The sequence below is a fragment of the Salvelinus sp. IW2-2015 genome, linkage group LG7 (assembly GCF_002910315.2).
Source record: "Salvelinus sp. IW2-2015 linkage group LG7, ASM291031v2, whole genome shotgun sequence".
Classification (NCBI taxonomy): domain Eukaryota; kingdom Metazoa; phylum Chordata; class Actinopteri; order Salmoniformes; family Salmonidae; genus Salvelinus; species Salvelinus sp. IW2-2015.
Genome location: NC_036847.1, coordinates 413,482 through 434,100, shown reverse-complemented (window position 1 = coordinate 434,100; position 20,619 = coordinate 413,482). Strand labels below are relative to the sequence as shown.

Sequence of the window (20,619 nt, the reverse complement as noted above, 5' to 3'; positions counted from 1 at the left end):
ACATCCGTGCCATTGGCCACGCCCACTACCCTCCTCCCCCCACGCGACCTTTGCCACCGCTGCTGGGGGGGAAAAAAAAATCATAGGGGAAACACTAACTGTACTGTGTTGTCCAAATTTGTGAATCAGAAGTCTACGATTGGTTCAGATTTGGTCAGGCCAAGGCGGAGAAAGCAGTTATTAGCTGAACATAACAGTATGCCAGTGGAAGTGAGGACAGTAGCAGTGGAAGGGAGGACAGTAGCAGGTGACCCAACTGTGGATTGTGACTACTATGATTTCCCCATTGTAGCCAATTCCGATTTGGTAACAGAATTACAAGTTTAAATCACTTAAGAATTCATAAAAACAAAAACAACAAATAGACTACACCTTCTTTTATTACCCATTAGGGCAGTGTTTCTGCCTGCGAGCCCCAGCATTAGCCGGCAGGCAAAGATCATTGAAAACTTCCCCTGATAGTTCCTCCGTCTGCTCCTCTGGGATCTATTATTAGCCCTGACGCACGTGTACCCCTCCTCCTTGATATTGGCAGTCTACCTTTACTTGTCACATCTGATAACTTTCATTATCCTCCCTCTTCATGGAGAGAAAATTGTTTTTTCTATTTTTGGTAGAGGAATTACAAGACAATGTTTCTTCAACTTATAGAATGCAAATAATTCATCCAAAACMAAATATTTGTAAAAAAGTGTTTGCAGGGGTCTTTACTTCAACATTGTGTTTTGTCATATTTTARATAACTCTTAAGAACTCCTGATTTAGTCGAGAAATCAAATACTTTGCATATTCTTCATTTTGGAATGGGAAATGGTTGAAAAATGTATTCAAGAAAGTACAGTATTCAGACCACTTGACTTTTTCCACATTCTACTACGTTACATTTGCCTTATTCTTAAATGGATTAAAAAATATATTTACAAAAACTCTTCAATACACAAACACCCATAATGAAAGAGCAAAGAGGTTTTGACATTTTTGCAAATGTATATATATATTAAAAAAAGAATACTGAAATGTCATATTTAAATACAGTTGAAGTTGGAAGTTTACATACACCTTAGACAAATACATTTAAACTCAGTTTCACAATTCCTGACATTTAATCCTTGTAAAAGTTCCCTGTCTTAGGTCAGTTAGGATCACCACTTTATTTTAAGAATGTGAAATGTCAGAATAATAGAAGAGAGAATTATTTATTTCAGATTTTCTTTCTTTCATCACATTCCCAGTGTGTCAGAAGTTTACATACACACAGAATATTGGAATTTTCACGCTTTTTCAGTTCTGCCCACACATTTTCTATAGGATTGAGGTCAGGGCTTTGTGATGGCCACTCCAWTACCTTGACTTTGTTGTCCTTAAGCAATTTTGCCACAACTTTGGAAGTATGCTTAGGGTCATTGGCCATTTGGAAGACCCATTTGCGACCATTTAACTTCCTGACTGATGTCTTGAGATGTTGCTTCAATATATCCACATAATTTTCCTCCCTTAAGATGCCATCTATTTTGTAAAGTGCACCAGTCCCTCCTGCAGCAAAGCACCCCCACAACATGATGCTGACACTCCCGTGCTTCACGGTTGGGATGCTGTCCTTCGGATTGCAAGCCTCCCCCTTTTTCCTCCAAACATAACGATGGTCATTATGGCCAAACATTTCTATTTTTGTTTCATCAGACCAGAGGACATCCAAAAAGTATGATCTTTGTCCCCATGTGCAGTTGCGAACCGTAGTCTTGCTTTTTTTAATGGCAGTTTTCGAGCAGTGGCTTCTTCCTTGCTGAAAGGCCTTTCATGTTTTGTCGATATAGGACTCATTTTACTGTGGATATAGATACTTATGTACCCGTTTCCTCCAGCATCTTCACAAAGTCTTTTGCATGGTTCTGATTTGCACTTTTCAAATCCAAAGTTTGTTCATCTCTAGGAGACAGAATTTTGAATTTCTGAGACTTTTTTGGCTATAGTGCTACTGTTGTGTGCTCCTTCCTGAGCGGTATGATGGCTGCGTGGTCCCATGGTGTTTATACTTGCGTACTATTGTTTGTACAGATGAACGTGGTACCTTCAGGCGTTTCATTGCTCCCAAGGATGAACCAGAATTGTGGAGGGCTACTATTTTTTTTTCTGAGGTCTTGGCTGATTTCTTTTGATTTTCCCATGATGTCAAGCAAAGAGGCACTGAGTTTGAAGGTAGGCCTTGAAAAACATCCACAGGTACACCTCCAATTGACTCAAATGATGTCAATTAGCCTATCAGAAGCTTCTAAAGCCATGACTTAATTTTCTGGAATTTTCCAAGCTGTTTAAAGGCACAGTCAACTTAGTGTATGTAAACTTCTGTCCCACTGGAATTGTGATACAGTGAATTATAAGTGAAATAATCTGTCTGTATCACAATTGTTGGAAAAATTACTTGTGGCATGCACAAAGTAGATGTCCTAACCAACTTGCCAAAACTATAGTTTGTTAACAAGACATTTGTGGAGTGGTTGAAAAACGAGTTTTAATGACTCCAACCTAAGTGTATGTAAACTTCTGACTTCAACTGTATGTATTCAGACCCTTTACTCAGTACTTTGTTGAATAACCTTTGGCAGAAATTACAGCCTCAAGTTTCTTCCCTTTCCCTACAAGCTTGGCACACCTGTATTTTTGGAGTTTCTCCCATTCTTCTCTGCAGATCCTCTGTCAGCTTGGATGGGGAACATCCCTGCACAGCTATTTTCAGGTCTCTGCAGAGATGTTTGATCGGGTTCAAGTCCGGGCTTTGGCTGGGCAGCTCAAAGACATTCAGAGACTTGTCCCGAAGCCACTCCTGCGTTGTCTTGGCTGTGTGCTTGGGGTTGTTGTCCTGATGGAAGGTGAACCTTCGCCCCAGTCTGATGTCCTGAGCACTCTGGAGCTCAAGGATCTCTTTGTACTTTTCCCTGTTCATCTTTCCCCTTGATCCCGACTAGTCTCCCAGTTCCTGCAGCATGATGCTGCCATCACCATGCTTCACCATAGGGATGGRGCCGGGTTTCCTCCAGACGTGACACTAGGCATTCCAGTCTAAAGAGTTCAATCTTGGTTTCTTCAAACCAGACAATTTTGTTTCTCATGGTCAGAGAGTCTTTAGGTGCCTTTTGGCCAACTCCAAGCGGGCTGTCATGTGCCTTTTACTGAAGAGTGGCTTCCGTCTGGCAACTCTACCATAAAGGCCTGATTGGTGGAGTAATGCAGAGATGGTTGTCCTTCTGGAAGGTTTACCCATCTCCACAGAGGAACTCTGGAGCTCTGTCTCAGTGACCATCGGGATCTTGGTCACCTCCCTGACCAAGACCCTTCTCTCCCAGTTTCTCAATTGGAGTCTTAGTGGTTCCAAACTTCTTCCATTTAAGAATGATGGAGGCCACTGTGTTCTTGGGGTTCTTCAATGCTGCAGAAATGTTTTCGTACCCTTCCTCAGATCTACGCACCGACACAATCCTGTCTCTGAACTCTACTGACAAATCCTTTGACATAATGGCTTGGTTTTTCTCTGACATGCACTGTGGGACCTTTATATAGACAGGTGTGTGCCTTTCCAAATAATATCCAATCGATTGAATTTACCAAAGGTGGACTCCAATCAAGTTGTAGAAACATCAAGGATGATCAATGGAAACAGGATGCACCTGAGCTCAATTGAGTCTCATATCAAAGGGTCTGAATACTTATGTACGTAAGGCATTTCTGTTTTTAAATGTTTAATAAATTTGCCAAAATTTGCTTTGACATTATGGGGTAGTGTGTGTAGATGGATGACAAAAAAAATCCTTACATTTTAGAATAAGGCTGTAACGTAACAAAAGGTGGAAAAAGTAAAATGGTCTGAATACTTTCCGAATGCACTGTACAATAATATATTTATGGATTTAAGGTATTGTTCTCTATTCAACCATATTTAATGACCCTAAAACAGTCCACTCCGCTTATATAAACCACAGGGACTGTGGATTATGAGTCAACACGCGCATCACAATTAGGTAGTATTCTGGTATTCCAGTTTGCTGATGGCAGAAGATTTCATCATGAATCATAAATTCCTGCTAATTCATTCAGGCAAAAACAGGAAGGAATATTTTCCTCACAGACAGGCTAGCCATTGGCAGATATATGGGGGAAAATCTTCCCTCTGTATACCGGTAAGAATTTGCAGCTAGGGAAGAATCTGCTCTACTCACGCAAAACCCCCTGAAAGGACACCTTTGGGAAGGGAAATGTTGGTCTTATTTCCAGTACAACAGAATTTCAGAAACACACACGGCCGACTAAATCATACAGTACAACCCTGAAGAGCCCAGTCAGCCCAGCTTGTTGATAGAGGACTTGGCTACAGTGCATACAGATGAGGCCAGGCTCGTAGACAAACCTCTATCCAGAGTGGGAAAGGCCATCTAAGATCATGGTTCGTCATTCCAGGGAGGTCTCTGCTGGTTTGTGCAGAGTAAATGGACCCGTCACTGGATACCTTCCCTGCCCAATAAATGCTGATAATATCAGTGTGGAGCATGGTGCTGTAGGACTCCAGACCAAATAATCCCCAGTCCGCTCTGGCCACTCGTGCTAGGCTACTTTTAGACAAAGGCATGTCCCTATCGTTCTCCTCCAGCTAAAAGTATTAGCATGGGCCAAGCAGTGGAGGAAAAGACAGCGGGCATGGGGTCATTCATGGCAAACCTGTCATCTTCAGATCGTAAATGATCTTGACTTACGGTAGAGTACGCAAATGCTGTACAGTGAACACCATTCTCTCCATCCCTGTTAGGCCAAATAGTATTTGCCTGGCCCAGGCAGAGGAGGAAATGATAAGGATGGGGTGTAGACTATAAGCCTAAAAGAAAAGCTCTCCTTTTCAAAGAATTTGGACGCAGTAGAAAGGAAGGATTTGTGAGGTTACAAAAAAATTCTAAAGTTGACTCTGTATTCGAAGATGACCTGAGAAAGAGATCTAAATATCTAGCCTTATATGACTGTGGGAAAGGAAGTATGACAGCTGTTGTTGTATAATTCCTCCTAAAGGCAATGTGTAAAATACACTGGATCAACAAKCCACTGATCAATGAAGCCCATCTACTGTATATAAGCTTACAGAGCCAAAGCCACGGACACAATATAGCATTACAAGCTGCTAGAGGGTGATCGATGAGTAAGGGATAAACGGTGACGTAATGTATATTTCCTTGGAAAATATGGACGACACAGCACCTCGTCCCTTTGCYGAGTTCATTTTTCCAAGGTAATGTACAGAACGGAGGCGTTTATCCTGCTTATACCACAGTTGGCAAATAAAACAATACTATAGCACAGTAGGAAAGAAACGTACATTGATATTTTCATTCTATAAGCAAATCATACTTTCGCATGTTTTGGTTGCTAGAGACGCGACCCAGTTTGTTCTATTAGTTCTAGATTTATGGATGCGACCCAGTTGTTCGTTCTATATGTTCRGTTGCCATGCTCGCGGGCAACATTCTTATCCCTTGCTTAATAGCTAGCCAACTAGCTACGTCTAAAAACAGTAACGACCACTGCAGCCAGAATAACAGCAAAGTAGCTGCATTTTCTATTGACATTCATTTGGATACATCAATAAAAATGAACTGACGATGCCCAATTTTGCATGGCATAACTAAAAAAGTTTGCCTTATCATCAGGACACGGAACACTGTTCCTTACGAGGAGATCGCATTGCATATCAAACATTAGGCTAGAAGCTAGCTAAATACTTTGTTACTAACAAACCTATCAATATGACAACTGAATGTTTTTAAATCTGTTGCTGATTTTTAAATTTTTTAAATAAATAATAATAAAAAATTAAAATAAATAAATAAAATCGCTGGTCAAAACTAGAAACATGTGGGAGGATGACAGCTTAGTGCCACTTGCGTCATAACTGCAACAGTAGGGACTGGAGAAATTCATGTTCGTCATTAGATGCTCCCAAAACAAAATGTCTCTCCAAAAACAAGTCAGCTAGCTAGCTTAGTTTTGCATTGTTGGTACTGCATTTACAATGTATCCAATTTCCGTTTGTGTGGTTATTGGTGTAGCTTTCTGTAACTTTGTAGCAAGTACGGTCTGCATGTGTAGGTGCATATTGTTTCAAGATTGCAAGGTATCCTGATTTATTTTCCAACTGTCCATTATCTGGTTTTAATGCCCATTCTAGAATGCCCTTCTAGCCCATCAGAAATGAGTAATCAACAATGCTGTGGTATAGGGCTGGGCGGTATACCGTATTTTATGATATACCGGTATTGATGCAGGGACCGGTTTGGGTTTTTACTTTACCTTCTATACCGGTATTTTAATGTTTGGTTTGTTAAACGTGATACGCCATGTGTAATGTCAATTTTTATAGTTTACTTTGCTACTTGAGTCATCTCTCTCCGCGCCACTTTCCACACAGACCTAGCCACGCCCCCTGTCACTCAAGGAGCGCATTTGATATGCCTCAACCACGAGACACTTGCATTCAGTCTGCATGGTCAATGCAGTACATGCAACAATGTTCATGACAACAATGCTGTTTTCACTTTGCTTCTTAATATAAATCCACTGGCAATCTATAATGAAACTATTAGTTTGTGTTTCTTACATCAGCAACCAGGTAGTTTGTCTTTTCTTAGAAAGTTGCCCTAAATCTTGTGAGACGCTAATTGTTAGCGCTAATTGCTAATGCTAATAAATGTACTGAGTAAGAGCAAACGTAGCTAGCTAATACAGCCTGATAATACCAGTGATGGTGTAGACCTAAATCAGCATGTTGTTTGTGCAACAGTATCTTCTAAATCAAAGAGGAATATGCAAAGAAAGAATATGTAWGCTACATGAAGTAGATAAGAGAAAACATGCAATGTAGCCAAACGCTTAAAGGGTCCCCTAGGAAACACTTATCAACACTTCAGTTCCTACCCTGTCACAATAACTCCTCCCTCCCTGGCATTTTAATTTGTCATCATCTCAAACACTGTATTCAATGTGCCCACTATTATATTCTAACTGTAGAATTAGAATAGTAATTATATTTCCATGATTCAAACAGTTTTGCTCTAATTCGAAAGTCAAAATCGCAATTACAACATTTGGCTAAAAATAAGTCCTAGATTATTTGCCGATATCGTGCAGCCCTACATGGCAGTGTGGAAAAGACCTCAATTGAGCAGTGGTGTAAAGTCCTTAAGTAAAAATACTTTCAAGTACTACTTAAGTCATTTTGTTCTTCGTATCTGTACTTTACTTAATTTACAACTTTTACTTCACTACATTCCTAATGAAAATACTGTACTTTTTACTCTATACATTTTCTCTGACACCTAAAAGTACTCGGTTACATTTTGAATGCTTAGCAGGACAGGAAAATGGCCAAATTCACACACTTGTCAAGAGAACATCCCTGATCATCTACTGCCTCTGATCTGGAGGACTCACTAAACACAAATGGTTTGTTTGTAAATTATGTCTGAGTGTGCCCCTGGCTATCCATAAATAAAAAAATTWAAAGAAAATGGTGCCATCTGGTTTGCTTAATATAAGGAATTTGAAAATGGTTTATACTTTTACTTTTGATACTTAAGTACATTTCATCAATTACATTTACTTTTGACACTTAAGTATATTTAAAGCTAAATACTTTTATACTTTTACTCAAGTAGTATTTTACTGGGCGACTTTCACTTTTACTTGAGTAATTTTCTATTAAAGTATCTTTACTTTTACTCAAGTATGACAACTGGGTACTTTTTCAACCACTGCAACTGAGTGCAGGAAACACAGAAATTATGAAAGTGCTGAAATTGTTTTGGTTGAAGTTGAATTGAACAGTATAAACCAATCAGAATGGAGAAAGACTCATTGAAATCACTTYGAATGTATGTGCTGCCACCCTAGGATCARTCACTACTCAAAAAGCAAATGTAGAACTTTTATTATTCAAAAACTAAATACAGTCAAATACAGTCCTTTAAAAAAATATATATATACCGTGATATAATATTTTGGCCATATCGCCCAGCCCTACTGTGGTATAAATATACACATATATACGCATATACACATCATCTTCACACTCATCTCCACTTCAAAGTCAAGCTGGGCTCAGCATCCCAAAGCTGCAACRCTGGTCCCCCAAATAGAGCAGGTGTCCAGGAGGAGGACACATGCATTAGGGCTGACTAATAGATCCCAGAGGAGCAGACTGAGGAACTCTCAGGGGAAGTGATCCATTTTCAATGATCTTTGTCTGCCTACTAACACTGGGGCTTGCAGGCAGAAACACTGCCCCGAGGAGTAATGAAAGGGGGAAGCGTGTGTGTCTGTGAGATCAGAGGAAGAGTGTGTGAGGTGAAAGGAGACAGGAGGGGGTGGGATGCTGTTATTGGTTAAGGCTTATCTGAGAGATCTGTTAAGACTCATTGCTTTCATTTTTCTGAGTATTTAAAAAACAATGTCAGAATAGGTGCAGAAGATCCCTAAATGCAGACATATTCAAACAAGATCAGAAAGTTTACCCATTTTAAAATAAGAGGAGAGGCTGACCGTAATGCAATCAAAAAAGCAATGATTTGCTCTATCAACAACCCTGATGGTTAGATATGAATCATAGGATTTATAGTGTATAGTCAGGGTCTCAGAGAGAAAGTGGCACCCACAAGAGACTAACTGGGTATCGGTGGGACTCATCTGCGCTCTTATGAGTAAACAGATTTCTCACCCCAATTAAAAAAAAACAGAAACCTATTGTGCTTCAAATCATCCATATCACACAGTACTAAATAGAGCCATGACTATATGGAACTCGATTCCACATCAAGTAACTGATGCAAGCAGTAAAATCAGATTTAAAAAATATATTTTTWAAACCTTATGGAACAGCGGCGACTGAAGCAAAACAGCAGCTAATGCGGATCCATAATAAATACAAGTACAAATCACATTGAAAACATTATATGGTAACAAAGTTGCAAGTGAGATTTATTAACTTATTCAACTTCCAGTCTGGAAATGGAATGTGCTTTGAAAATGTGTGGGTATGTCTTAAGGAATTAATTCGCGTTTTTGCTGTCAAAATAAAATTTCGGCCATTGCACATGGAAGTGCACTACCATAATTGATCATTCATCAGTGAGATGGTAAAAATACTCATACTCGATTGTGATTACAAATATGCAGGGCTATAGAAGCACCATTTCTCAAAATGTAAAATGGTTCCCCTTTCTTGACCACTTTAGACAGTTTCACTTGGTAGTCTCAAATAAAAAGAATAACAACATTGTTTCAAGTCGAGTGATACACAAAACACATTTACCTTCAGAGCGCATTTATCTCCACTTCCTTTTTGGAATATTTCCAATACTTTCCCATTGATTCCCATACCAAGGACTTGATTTGTAACTTTGTAGTCGTCAGTTATGGCATTCTTTTTTATTTGAAGAGGGTTGTGGGGTTTGACGAAAAACGGAGCAGAGTTCAGATTTGGCACTTGCTGTTGTTGCTGGTTCGGAAACGCCGGTTGGTTCTGGTTTTGAGGATTCGACAACATTTTTCTGATTTGGTTTGAGAGCGCGGGTTCACTGATAACAATTCTAATTTCTCCGCCGTGAAATCCTCAGTTAAGATGGAAACAGTAGCTTCCTTAATGGTTCGCTAATGCTAGCTACCTACCTGCTGATGTGTGGTTGCACTAGCATGCTAACGATCTAGCAATATCTCACAGTGCTACAGTCAACAGTACCCTTAAAATAACTTTAGATAGATAGCCAACGAACTAGCTAGCTAACCTACTTGCTTATGAACCGTCGCGTGATATTCATATCTAGCAAAGTTATATCAACTTATCTGGCGGCGAAGCTAGCTGGCTAAGTTGACTCGTTCACTGCCACCTGCATTAAAGTCACCACCAGAGAAAGGAGGAGGGGTTATTTTTCGTGAAGCGGTCACCACAGATAGAACAATGAGACAGACATTTCACTGGATGTATAAATATGAAGCATCCGCTTGGCGTTTCCACTCACTACCACATATGGTAGTGAGTGGTGGTGAGGGGAAGCCCAGCGGCCGGCAGTGAGAGAACTTGAAAGGAGATGGAGTTTGGCCTAGATTCTGCAACTCTTCTCATCGATTAAACACTTGATCTCAATCCAATATTATTTTCCCAAAACTAGAATATGTTATGAACAGAGTGGACTAAGTTTTGTAAACTTTACCCTTTGACAAAGTTTTACAAAATCACGTTGTCTAGGTGTGCAAAGGCGAATTTAGTTATTTCACACGCGTAGTGCATAGGCCAATAGGATCTCGCTAGCTCGTGCTTGGCTCTGCCCACCTCGTTTGTTCTGCCCACTATGACTCATCTGTTCCAGTTGGAAACGTGGTCTCTTGTTTTAGTTATAAAAAATCTTTGCAGACGCTTTCCTTTCATTGACAAGATGTTATCATGTCTTATCATGTCTTTGTGGCTTCTCTGTCTTTACAGGGTAGCTCCCCCTGCAATAAAAATCCCCTGACTTCAGTATCGAATGGGCCAGACGTCACGACTTCGCAGGTTGTCTGTTGATTTRCCCCCCGACTCTCGCTTCCCATGACCTCACACTTGTAGCTCGAGGCTCGAATCATGGATTGGCAGGCATCAGAGAGCGGTCTCTGGACATGGTGGGCAAATTATCTAATTTCCCCAATAACAAAAACACATGTTGGCAGAGATAAAAGTAATAATTCTTCCAATATTTTAAACATGGGAAGATTGATCATGGCTGATCAAAGACCAGACAACAGATCTAATGGTAGTGATCAATGGTGCATGATCAATACATGAGGTATTATCACCACTGACCCACACAGTTGAGTGTATCTTTATTGTTTAAAAAAAACAATATATGTTTAATCCTGTTCTTGTCTGCACAGTAAATTTCCCAGTGGGAGAATAAAGTTTGACATTACATTTTGACCTGACTTGATTGTACAGTGCAATCAATGTACAGTATGTCCCTCAGAGGCCTTTTTTTATTGCTTCAACACTTCACCTCTTGAGCCAAAAAATGAAAACTTGAACTTTTCTTATTCTATTGTAGCAATCCTCACTATATGAGCTATGTTACAATTCCCTCCTCTCTCTCTCTCTCTCTCTCTCTCTCTCTCTCTCTCTCTCAATTCAATTCAAGGGCTTTATTGGCATGGGAAACATATGTTAACATTGCCAAAGCAAGTGAGTAGAACATAAACAATACAAATTTGCAGTAAACATTACACTCACAGAAGTTCCAAAAGAATAAAGACATTTCAAATGTCATATTATGTATATATACAGTGTTGTAATGATGTGAAAGTACAACATGGAAAATAAATAAACATAAATATGGGTTGTATTTACAATGGTGTTTGCTCTTCACTGGTTTCCCTTTTCTTGTGGCAACAGGTCACACATTTTGCTGCTGTGATGGCACACTGGTTTTCCACCCGGTAGATATGGGAGTTTATCAAACTTGTTTTTTTTCTTTGTGGATCTGTGGGAAATATGTGTCTCTAATATTGTCATATACACTGCTCAAAAAAATAAAAGGAAACACTTAAACAACACAATGTAACTCCAAGTCAATCACARTTCTGTGAAATCAAACTGTCCACTTAGGAAGCAACACTGATTGACAATAAATTTCACATGCTGTTGTGCAAATGGAATAGACAACAGGTGGAAATTATAGGCAATTAGCAAGACACCCCCAATAAAGGAATGGTTCTGCAGGTGGTGACCACAGACCACTTCTCAGTTCCTATGCTTCCTGGCTGATGTTTTGGTCACTTTTGAATGCTTTTGAGTGCAGTTCATCCAGGATGGCACATCAATGCGAGCTGTGGCAAAAAGGTTTGCTGTGTCTGTCAGCGTAGTGTCCAGAGCATGGAGGCGCTACCAGGAGACATTGGCAGGAGGTTAGGAAGTGCAGCTCAGTATCCACCTCATTTTGTGGGCATTGTGCACATAGCCTGTCTTCTCTTGAGAGCCAGGACTGCCTACGGTGGCCTTTCTCAGTAGCAAGGCTATGCTCATTGAGTCTGTACATAGTCAAAGCTTTCCTTAAGTTTGGGTCAGTCACAGTGGTCAGGTATTCTGCCACTGTGTACTCTCTGTTTAGGGCCAAGTAGCATTCTAGTGTTCATTCAGATCAGGGACCCATGATGTAATCCCGTTACCATAATTATGTTACCAGGTGTAAATCCACTTCAATTACTGTAGTTGAATAACCAAGAGATGTCATGTCAAGGTGTCATGTCATAGCTGACACCCGTCTTTCTGCAGATATATTTTAAACTAAATTCAGAGCCGAGATTTGTCACACAACAAATTGAGGGAGATTTTTCTGTAATTCTATTACCACACTTTGCGTCTGCACAGTTCTTCCAGTAAATGTTTTTGTACAAATTTAACATTTTGAAATCAATACATTTTAAAGTGAAAAAAACAGAGTCTCCGTGTAATTCCATTACTGTGGAATTGCCCTAATGCAAGTCAATAAAGTCCTTATCATCCTCTTTGGTCAGCTAACATCCCAATGGAGCCAGGTTTCCTGATTTAAATATCACAATACAATTCCCTAACCGTGTCAAAGTTTTCCCCAAACACACTTGGATACTTACGGTTGGTGTCAATTATTATATAAGGGTGATATTGAGAGATTCAAGTTCCTTGGTGTCCACATCACCAATGAACTGTCATGGTCCAAACACTCCAAGAGAGTCGTGAAGAGGGCACAACGGTGTCTATTCCCCCTCAGGAGACTGAAAAGATTTGGCATGGGTCCTCAGATGCTCAAAAAGTTCTACAGCTGCACCATCGAGAGCATCCTGACTGGTTTCATCACCGCCTAGTATGGCAACTGCTGACCTCCGACTGCAAGGTACTACAGAGGGTAGTGTGTACGGCCCAGTACATCCCTGGGGCCAAGCTTCCTGCAATCCAGGACCTCTATACCAGGCAGTGTCAGAGGAAGGCCATAAAAATTGCCAAAGACTCCAGCCACCCTAGTCATTCACTGTTCTCTGCTACCGCACTGCAAGCGGTATCAGATCGCCAAGTCTAGGTCCCCCTGCTGCTGCTCTCTATTGTCTATACATGGTCACCTTATCTCTACCTACATGTAGATATTATCTCGACTGACCAGTGCCCCCGCGCATTTACTCTGTGTGTAGGTGCCCCTTGTGTATAGCCTCATTGCTCTTATTTTATTGTTGCTTTTTAATTATTTGTTATTTTTCAATTTTTTTTATTTATTGTTTACTTCAGTTTATTTTGTAAATAGTTTAACATATATTTTTTCTTAAATAATTGTTGGTTAAGGACTTGTAAGTAAGCATTTCACTGTAAAATCTACACCTGTTGTATTAGGCGCATGTGACAAATACAATTTGATGCACTTTAAGCATTTCATATATATATATATATATATATATATGTACACATACACACAGTTTTAGTCGGAAGTTTACATACACTTAGGTTGGAGTCATTAAAACTCGTTTATCAACCACTACACAGATGTCTTGTTAACAAACTATAGTTTTGGCAAGCCGGTGAGCACATCTACTTTGTGCATGACACAAGTAATTTTTCCAACAATTGTTTACAGACAGATTATTTAACTGATAATTCACTGTATCACAATTCCAGTGGGTGAGAAGTTTACATACACTAAGTTGACTGTGCCTTTAAACAGCTTGGAAAATTCCAGAAAATGATGTCATGGCTTTAGAAGCTTCTGGTAGGCTAAACAATAGTACGCAAGTATAAACACCATGGGACCACGCAGCCGTCATACGCTCAGAAAGGAGACACGTTCTGTCTCCTAGAGATGAACGTACTTTGGTGCGAAAAGTGCAAATCAATCCCAGAACAACAGCAAAGGACCTTGAGAAGATGCTGGAGGAAACAGGTACAAAAGTATCTATATCCACAGCAAACGAGTCCTATATTGAATAACCTGAAAGGCCGCTCAGGCAAGGAAGAAGCCACTGCTCCAAAAGTGCCATAAAAAATCCAGACTACGGTTTGCAACTGCACATGGGGACAAAGATCGTACTTTTTTGAGAAATGTCTCCTGGTCTGATGAAACAAAAATAGAACTGTTTGGCCATAATGACCATTGTTATGTTTGGAGGAAAAATGTGGAGACTTGCAAGCCGAAGAACACCATCCCAACCATGAAGCACGGGGGTGGCAGCATCATGTTGTGGGGGTGCTTTTCTGCAGGAGGGACAGGTACACTTCACAAATAGAATGGCATCATGAGACAGGAATTATGTGGATATATTGAAGCAACATCTAAGACATCAGTCAGGAAGTTAAAGCTTGGTCACAAATGGGTCTTCCAAATGGACAATGACCACAAGCATACTTCCAAAGTTGTGGCAAAATGGCTTAAGGACAACAAAGTCAAGTTATTGGAGTGGCCATCACAAATCCCGACTAATCCTGTATTAGAAAATGTGTGGGGCAGAACTTGAAAAAGGCGTGTGCGAGCAAGCGAGGCCACAAAACTTGTGTCACGATCGTCTTCGTGGTGAATGATGGACCAAGGCGCACGTACATATAAATAAAATCCTCTTGTTTAATTTACGAAGAAGATGAACACGGAACGCGAAACACCTTTCACAGAGCTACAAAACTGAAAGTTCCGCGGCTACTCGAACGTTTAGAACATAGACAATTAGCCCAATAGCCTAATGCTGATTGCTTGCCTCTAAAATATGGCTCCCAAATCAGAGAGACAATAGAACAGCTGGTCTCTGATTGAGAAGCCAACCAGGCAAGCCATAGACTTTCTAAACACTCCACTGACGCACAACCCCATAACACTTACAAAGACCCCTATTACATAACAACACTCCAAGAGAGACAAATACACACCAGCATCCCCCATTCGTGACCCCTGACTAGCTAATATAATAAAGAAAACAAAGATAAACTAGGCCAGGGCGTGACAAACTTGAGTCAGTTACACCAGCTCTGTCAGGAGGAATGGGCCTAAAATTCCCCCAATTTTTGTGGGATAAGGTTGTTGGAAGGCTTACCAAAATGTTGACCCCAAGAGTTAACATTTAATGGCAATGCTTACGCATACGTAATTTAGTGTATGTAAACTTCTGGACCACTGATGAAAAAATAAAAGCTGAAATAAATCATTCTCTCTACTATTATTCTGGACATTTTCACATTCTTAAAATAAAAGTGGTGATCCTAAGCTGACTTAAGACAGGTATGTTTACTTGGATGGAATGTCAGGAATTGTGAATATATCAGGGGGAATAAAGGTATTGATACACTGGCTTGATTTGCCATTTTTTGCCTACTTACAAACGCATGTAGAGGTCTGTAATTTTTATATAAGGTTACATACCACTCACTGTGAGAGACGGAATCTAAAACAAAAAATCCAGAAAATCACATTGTTATGATTTAAGTAATTAAGTTGCATTTTAGTGGCATGACATAAAGTATTTGTGATACATCAGAAAGCAGAACTTAATATTGTGGTACAGAAACCTTTGGTTTGCAATCTACAGAGAATCAGACGTTTCCCTGTAGTGTCCTGTGACCCAGTGTTGTGCACACACTTGCTGCAGGGATTTTAGGCCCATTCCTCCATATCAGACCTTCTCCAGAAGTCTTCAGCGTTTTAGGTCGTCACTGGGCATCTGGACTCAGCTCCTCCAAAGGATTTTCTATTGGGTTAGGATCTCGGAGACGACTTGCTAGGCCACTCCAGGACTGAGATGCTTCTTACGAGCCACTCACTTAGTTGCCGCCTGCCTGTGTTGTGGTCGTTGGTCATGCTGAAGAACCCAGCCACAAGACCCCGCCATTCTCAATCTCTTACCTGAGGAAGGAGGTTGGTTGCAAAGATCTTGCTACAATGGCCCCATCCATCCTCCCCTCAATAGGTCGGTGCAGATCGTCCTGTCCCCTTTGCAGGAAAAAGCATCCCCAAGAATGATGTTTCACTCCAACTGCTTCAGCGGTTGGGATGGTTTGTTCTCTGGGGTTGTACTTGCATCTTCTTCTGCCTCCAATACAGGCGCAGCTGGAAGTTCTAGACCAAAAATAGCTCTATTTTCGTCGTCAATCAGCCATCTGACCTTTGCTCCCACCCTTCTCCTCGGACTCATCAGAGTCTACTTGTCACAACAATTCTAGACGCCTGGACATGCCTGGCTTGAGGCAGGGGGACCTGCGCGCGCTGCAGACGATATCTAATCCATGACGGGTGTAGTGCTGTGTACCTGACATGGTTTCCTTGAGACTGTTACGGTTCCCAGCTCTCTTCAGGGTCATTGACAGGTCCTGCCGTTGATCTCTGGCTGATTCCTCTACCCTCCTCATCGGATCCATTGATGCCCACAACCGTCGAGAATCTGCATGGAGCGGCCAAGACCGAGGTGAGTTGACTCATCTTGGACTTCTTCCATTGTTCTAATAATTGCGCAACAGTTGTTGCTTATCACCAAACTGCTTGCCATATTGTCCTGTAGGCCCATCCCCAGCCTTGGTGTCAGGTCTACAATTGTATCTTCTGGAGTCCTAGCACTAGGCTTCTGGTTCTTTGGCCATTGTGGAGAGGTTCGGAGTCGTGTTTGAGTTGTAGTGTGTGACAGGTGTCTGTTTAAGCAAGGGTAACGAGTTCAACAGGTGCCAGTTTAGATACGGTAATGAGTTGGAGAAGGAGGGCTTCTTAAAGAAAAATACATAGTCTGTGAGAGCCGGAATTATTTACTGTTGGTAGGTGAGTCAAATACTTATGTCAATGCATATAAAATGAAATTAATCTATGGTAATAATCATAGCAATGTGATTTTCGGAATTTTTGTTTTAGATTCCGTTCTCACAGGTTGAAGTGTACTATGATAAAATACAGGCTCTACATGCTTTGTAAAGTTAGGAAAAGACTGGGCAAAATCAGCGTGTCTAAATACTTGTTCTCCCCACTGTATACAATTTCAACAGAAAAACTTTTCTCATTTTGTCAGGAACCATAAACTGGTATTGGTTGGGACCATTTCATTCGACAATACATGGATTTTACTCTGTTTTCCCAGAACACCTTCTACAGATGTATTTACATAAAACATTGAATTTTTGTTTAAAACTATATGAGAAACACAATGGGGTTTTGCATGATTTGGTTTATCTATCACATTAAGAAACAATTATTTTAATTCCTAAACCATAAATATGCGCCTGTGCTGGCTGTGCTGGCTGTGCTTGTATTCCTGCACAGAGGCTACCGTCAAGAATTTAATTTCTTGTATTTTTTTTTATATACAGTGCATTCGGAAAGTATTCAGACCCCTTCCCTTTAACCCCATTTTGTTACGTTCCAGCCTTATTCTAAAATTGATCAAATTAAATGATTTCCTCATCAATCTACACACAATACCCCACAATGACAAAGCAAAAACATGTTTCTTTAGCAAATTTATAAAAAATAAAAAACAAATTCCTTATTTACATAAGTATTCAGACCCTTTTCTACGAGACTCGAAATAGAGCTCAGGTGCATCCTGTTTCCATTCATCATCCTTGAGATGTTTCTACAACTTGATTGGAGTCCACCTGTGGTAAATTCAATAGATTGGACATGATTTGAAAAGGCACACACCTGTTTATGTAAGGTTCCACAGTTGACAGTGCATGTCAGAGCAAAAACCAAGCCATGAGGTCGAAGGATTTGTCCATAGAGCTCTGAGACAGGATTGTGCCGAGGCACAGATCTGGGGAAGGGTACCAACAAATTTCACAGCCGAGGCTGTGCAAGTAATCCTGTCGGTGGATGTTACTCCTTCACAGGACCCTGAGTGTCACACCCTGGCCTTAGTTATCTTTGTTTTCTTTATTATTTTAGTTAGGTCAGGGTGTGACATGGGGAATGTTTGTGTTTTGTCTCGTTGAGTTTGGAGGAGAGTGAAATGAGGGAGCTGCTGTGTTGGTGCGTGAGGCACGACATCCACCCGACAAAGCGTGTGCGGGATGTGATGTTACCTGAGTCAGTTCTCCATGCTCGTCCTGAGTTGCGTGCTAACCGTCTGGGAATGACAGTTCCCACGAACTAGGTCTCCTGTGTGCCTCCCTAGTCCTGCTCCTCCTGTAGCACCTTCCCGCTCCAGCCCGGTACCACCAATTCCGGCACCACACACCAGGCTTCCAGTGTGTCTCCAGAGCCCTGTTTCTCCTCCACGTACTCGCCCTATGGTGCGTGTTCCCAGCCCGGTACCACCAGTGCCGGCACCACGCACTAGGCCTAATGTGCGTCTCCAGAGCCCTGTATGCACTGTTGCTTCTCCCCGCACTCGCCCTGAGGTGCGTGCCCTCAGCCCGGTACCACCTGTGCCGGTACACGCACTAGGCCTATAGTGCGCTTTGAGAGCCCAGTGTGTCCTGTTGCTGTCCCCGCACTAGCCCTGAGATGCGTGTCCCCAGCCCGGTACCACCAGTTCCGGCACCACGCACTAGCCCTGATGTGCGTATCCAGGGTCCAGTATACCCTGTTCCTTCTCCCCGCACTAGCCTTCAGGTGCGTGTCCCCAGCCCGGTACCACCAGTTCCGGCACCACGCACCAGGCCTATAGTGCGCCTCAGCCGGCCAGAGCTGCCCGTCTACCCAGTGCCATCTGAGTCATCCGTCTACCCAGTGCCATCTGAGTCATCGTCTACCCACGTGCCGTCTGAGTCATCCGTCTACCCAGTGCGTCTGAGTCATCCGTCTACCCAGTGCCGTCTGAGTCATCCGTCTACCGCAGTGCCGTCTGAGTCATCCGTCTCGCCAGTGCGTCCTGAGTCATCCGTCTGCCCAGTGCCGTCTGAGTCATCCGTCTGCCCAGTGCCTTCTGAGTCATCGTCTGCCCAGTGCCTTCTGAGTCATCCGTCTGCCCAGTGCCTTCTGAGTCATCCGTCTGCCCAGTGCCTTCTGAGTCATCGTCTGCCAGTGCCTTTGAGTCATCCGTCTGCCCAGTGCCTTCTGAGTCATCCGTCTGCCCAGTGCCTTCTGAGTCTACCGTCTGCCCAGTGCCGTCTGAGTCTCCGTCTGCCCAGTGCCGTCTGAGTCATCCGTCTGCCCAGTGCCGTCTGAGTCATCGTCTGCCCAGTGCCGTCTGAGTCATCCGTCTGCCCAGTGCCGTCTGAGTCTCCGTCTGCCAGTGCCGTCTGAGTCATCCGTCTGCCCAGTGCCGTCTGAGTCATCCGTCTGCCCAGTGCCGTCTGAGTCATCCGTCTGCCCAGTGCCGTCTGAGTCATCCGTCTGCCCAGTGCCGTCTGAGTCATCGTCTGCCCAGTGCCTCTGAGTCATCCGTCTGCCCATGGCTGCAAAGCCGCCGTCTGCCATGAGCCTGCAAAGCCGCCCGTCTGCATGAGCCTGCAAAGCGCCCGTCTGCCATGAGCCGCAAAGCCGCCCGTCTGCCATGAGCCTGCAAGCCGCCCGTCTGCCATGAGCCTGCAAAGCCGCCCGTCTGCCTGAGCCTGCAAAGCCGCCCGTCTGCCATGAGCCTGCAAAGCCGCCCGTCTGCCATGCTGCAAGCCGTCTGCATGAGCTGCAAGCCGCCCGTCTGCCATGAGCCTGCAAAGCCGCCCGTCTGCCATGAGCCTGCAAAGCCGCCCGCCAGACAGGAGCCGCCAGAGCCTTCCGCCAGACAGGATCGGCCAGAACCGCCAGTGAGCCATGAGCGTCCAGAACCGTCAGCCAGCCATGAGCGTCCAGAGCCGTCAGCCAGCCATGAGCGTCCGAGCCGTCAGCCACCTGGCGTCCAGAGCCGTCAGCCAGCCATGAGCGTCCAGAGCCGTCAGCCAGCCATGAGCGTCCAGAGCCGTCAGCCAGCCATGAGCGTCCAGAGCCGTCAGCCAGCCATGAGCGTCCAGAGCCGTCAGCCAGCCATGAGCGTCAGCCTACAGCCTGAGCGCCAGAGCCGTCAGCCAGCCATGAGCGTCCAGAGCCGTTCGCCATCCAGAACTGCCCCTCTGTCCGGAGCTGCCCTTCAGTCCGGAGTTGCCCCTCTATCCTGAGTTACCTCTCTGTCCTGAGCTACCTTGTCCCGGAGCTGTCCCTTAGCTTAGAGCTGCCATTTATCCAGAACTGCCCCTCAGTCCAGAGCTGTCTCTCTGTCCGGAGCTGCCCTTCAGTCCGGAGTTGCCCTCTCCTGAGCCTACTCTCTATCCTGAGCTACCTCTCTATCCTGAGCTATCCTCTGTCCTGAGCTATCCCTCTGTCCTGAGCTACCTCTTTTGTCTGAGCTACCTCTTTGTCCTGAGCTACCTTGTCCCGGGGCTGCCCCTTAGTCCGGTGCTGCCCTTTAGTCCGGTGCTGCCCCTTATCCAGTGGGGTTAAGTTGGAGGGTGGTCATTTGGAAGAGGCTAGGTAAGCGGGTAGTGACTATGGTGGGGTGGGGACCACGACCTGTGCCAGAGCCGCCGTGGACGGACGGACGCCACCCAGACCTCCCCTAGACTTTATGCTGGTGCGCCCGGAGTTCGCACCTTAAGGGGGGGGGTTATGTCACACCCTGGCCTTAGTTATCTTTGTTTTCTTTATTATTTTAGTTAGGTCAGGGTTT

At 43.2% G+C, this 20,619-nt stretch overlaps 1 protein-coding gene across 1 annotated transcript in view; it reads right to left on the bottom strand.

Moving 5' to 3' along the window:
• The window catches only part of LOC111966168 (MAP kinase-activated protein kinase 2), a 29,099-nt gene extending 19,161 nt beyond the window's left edge, over positions 1 to 9,938 (bottom strand). Inside the window, exon 1 of the mRNA XM_023990589.2 lies at positions 9,341 to 9,938. Within this exon, the coding sequence (XP_023846357.1) occupies positions 9,341 to 9,574 (234 nt within the window). The 5' untranslated portion in view covers positions 9,575 to 9,938. The remainder of the gene's footprint in view (positions 1 to 9,340) is intronic.
• Positions 9,939 to 20,619: the final 10,681 nt, after the last annotated feature.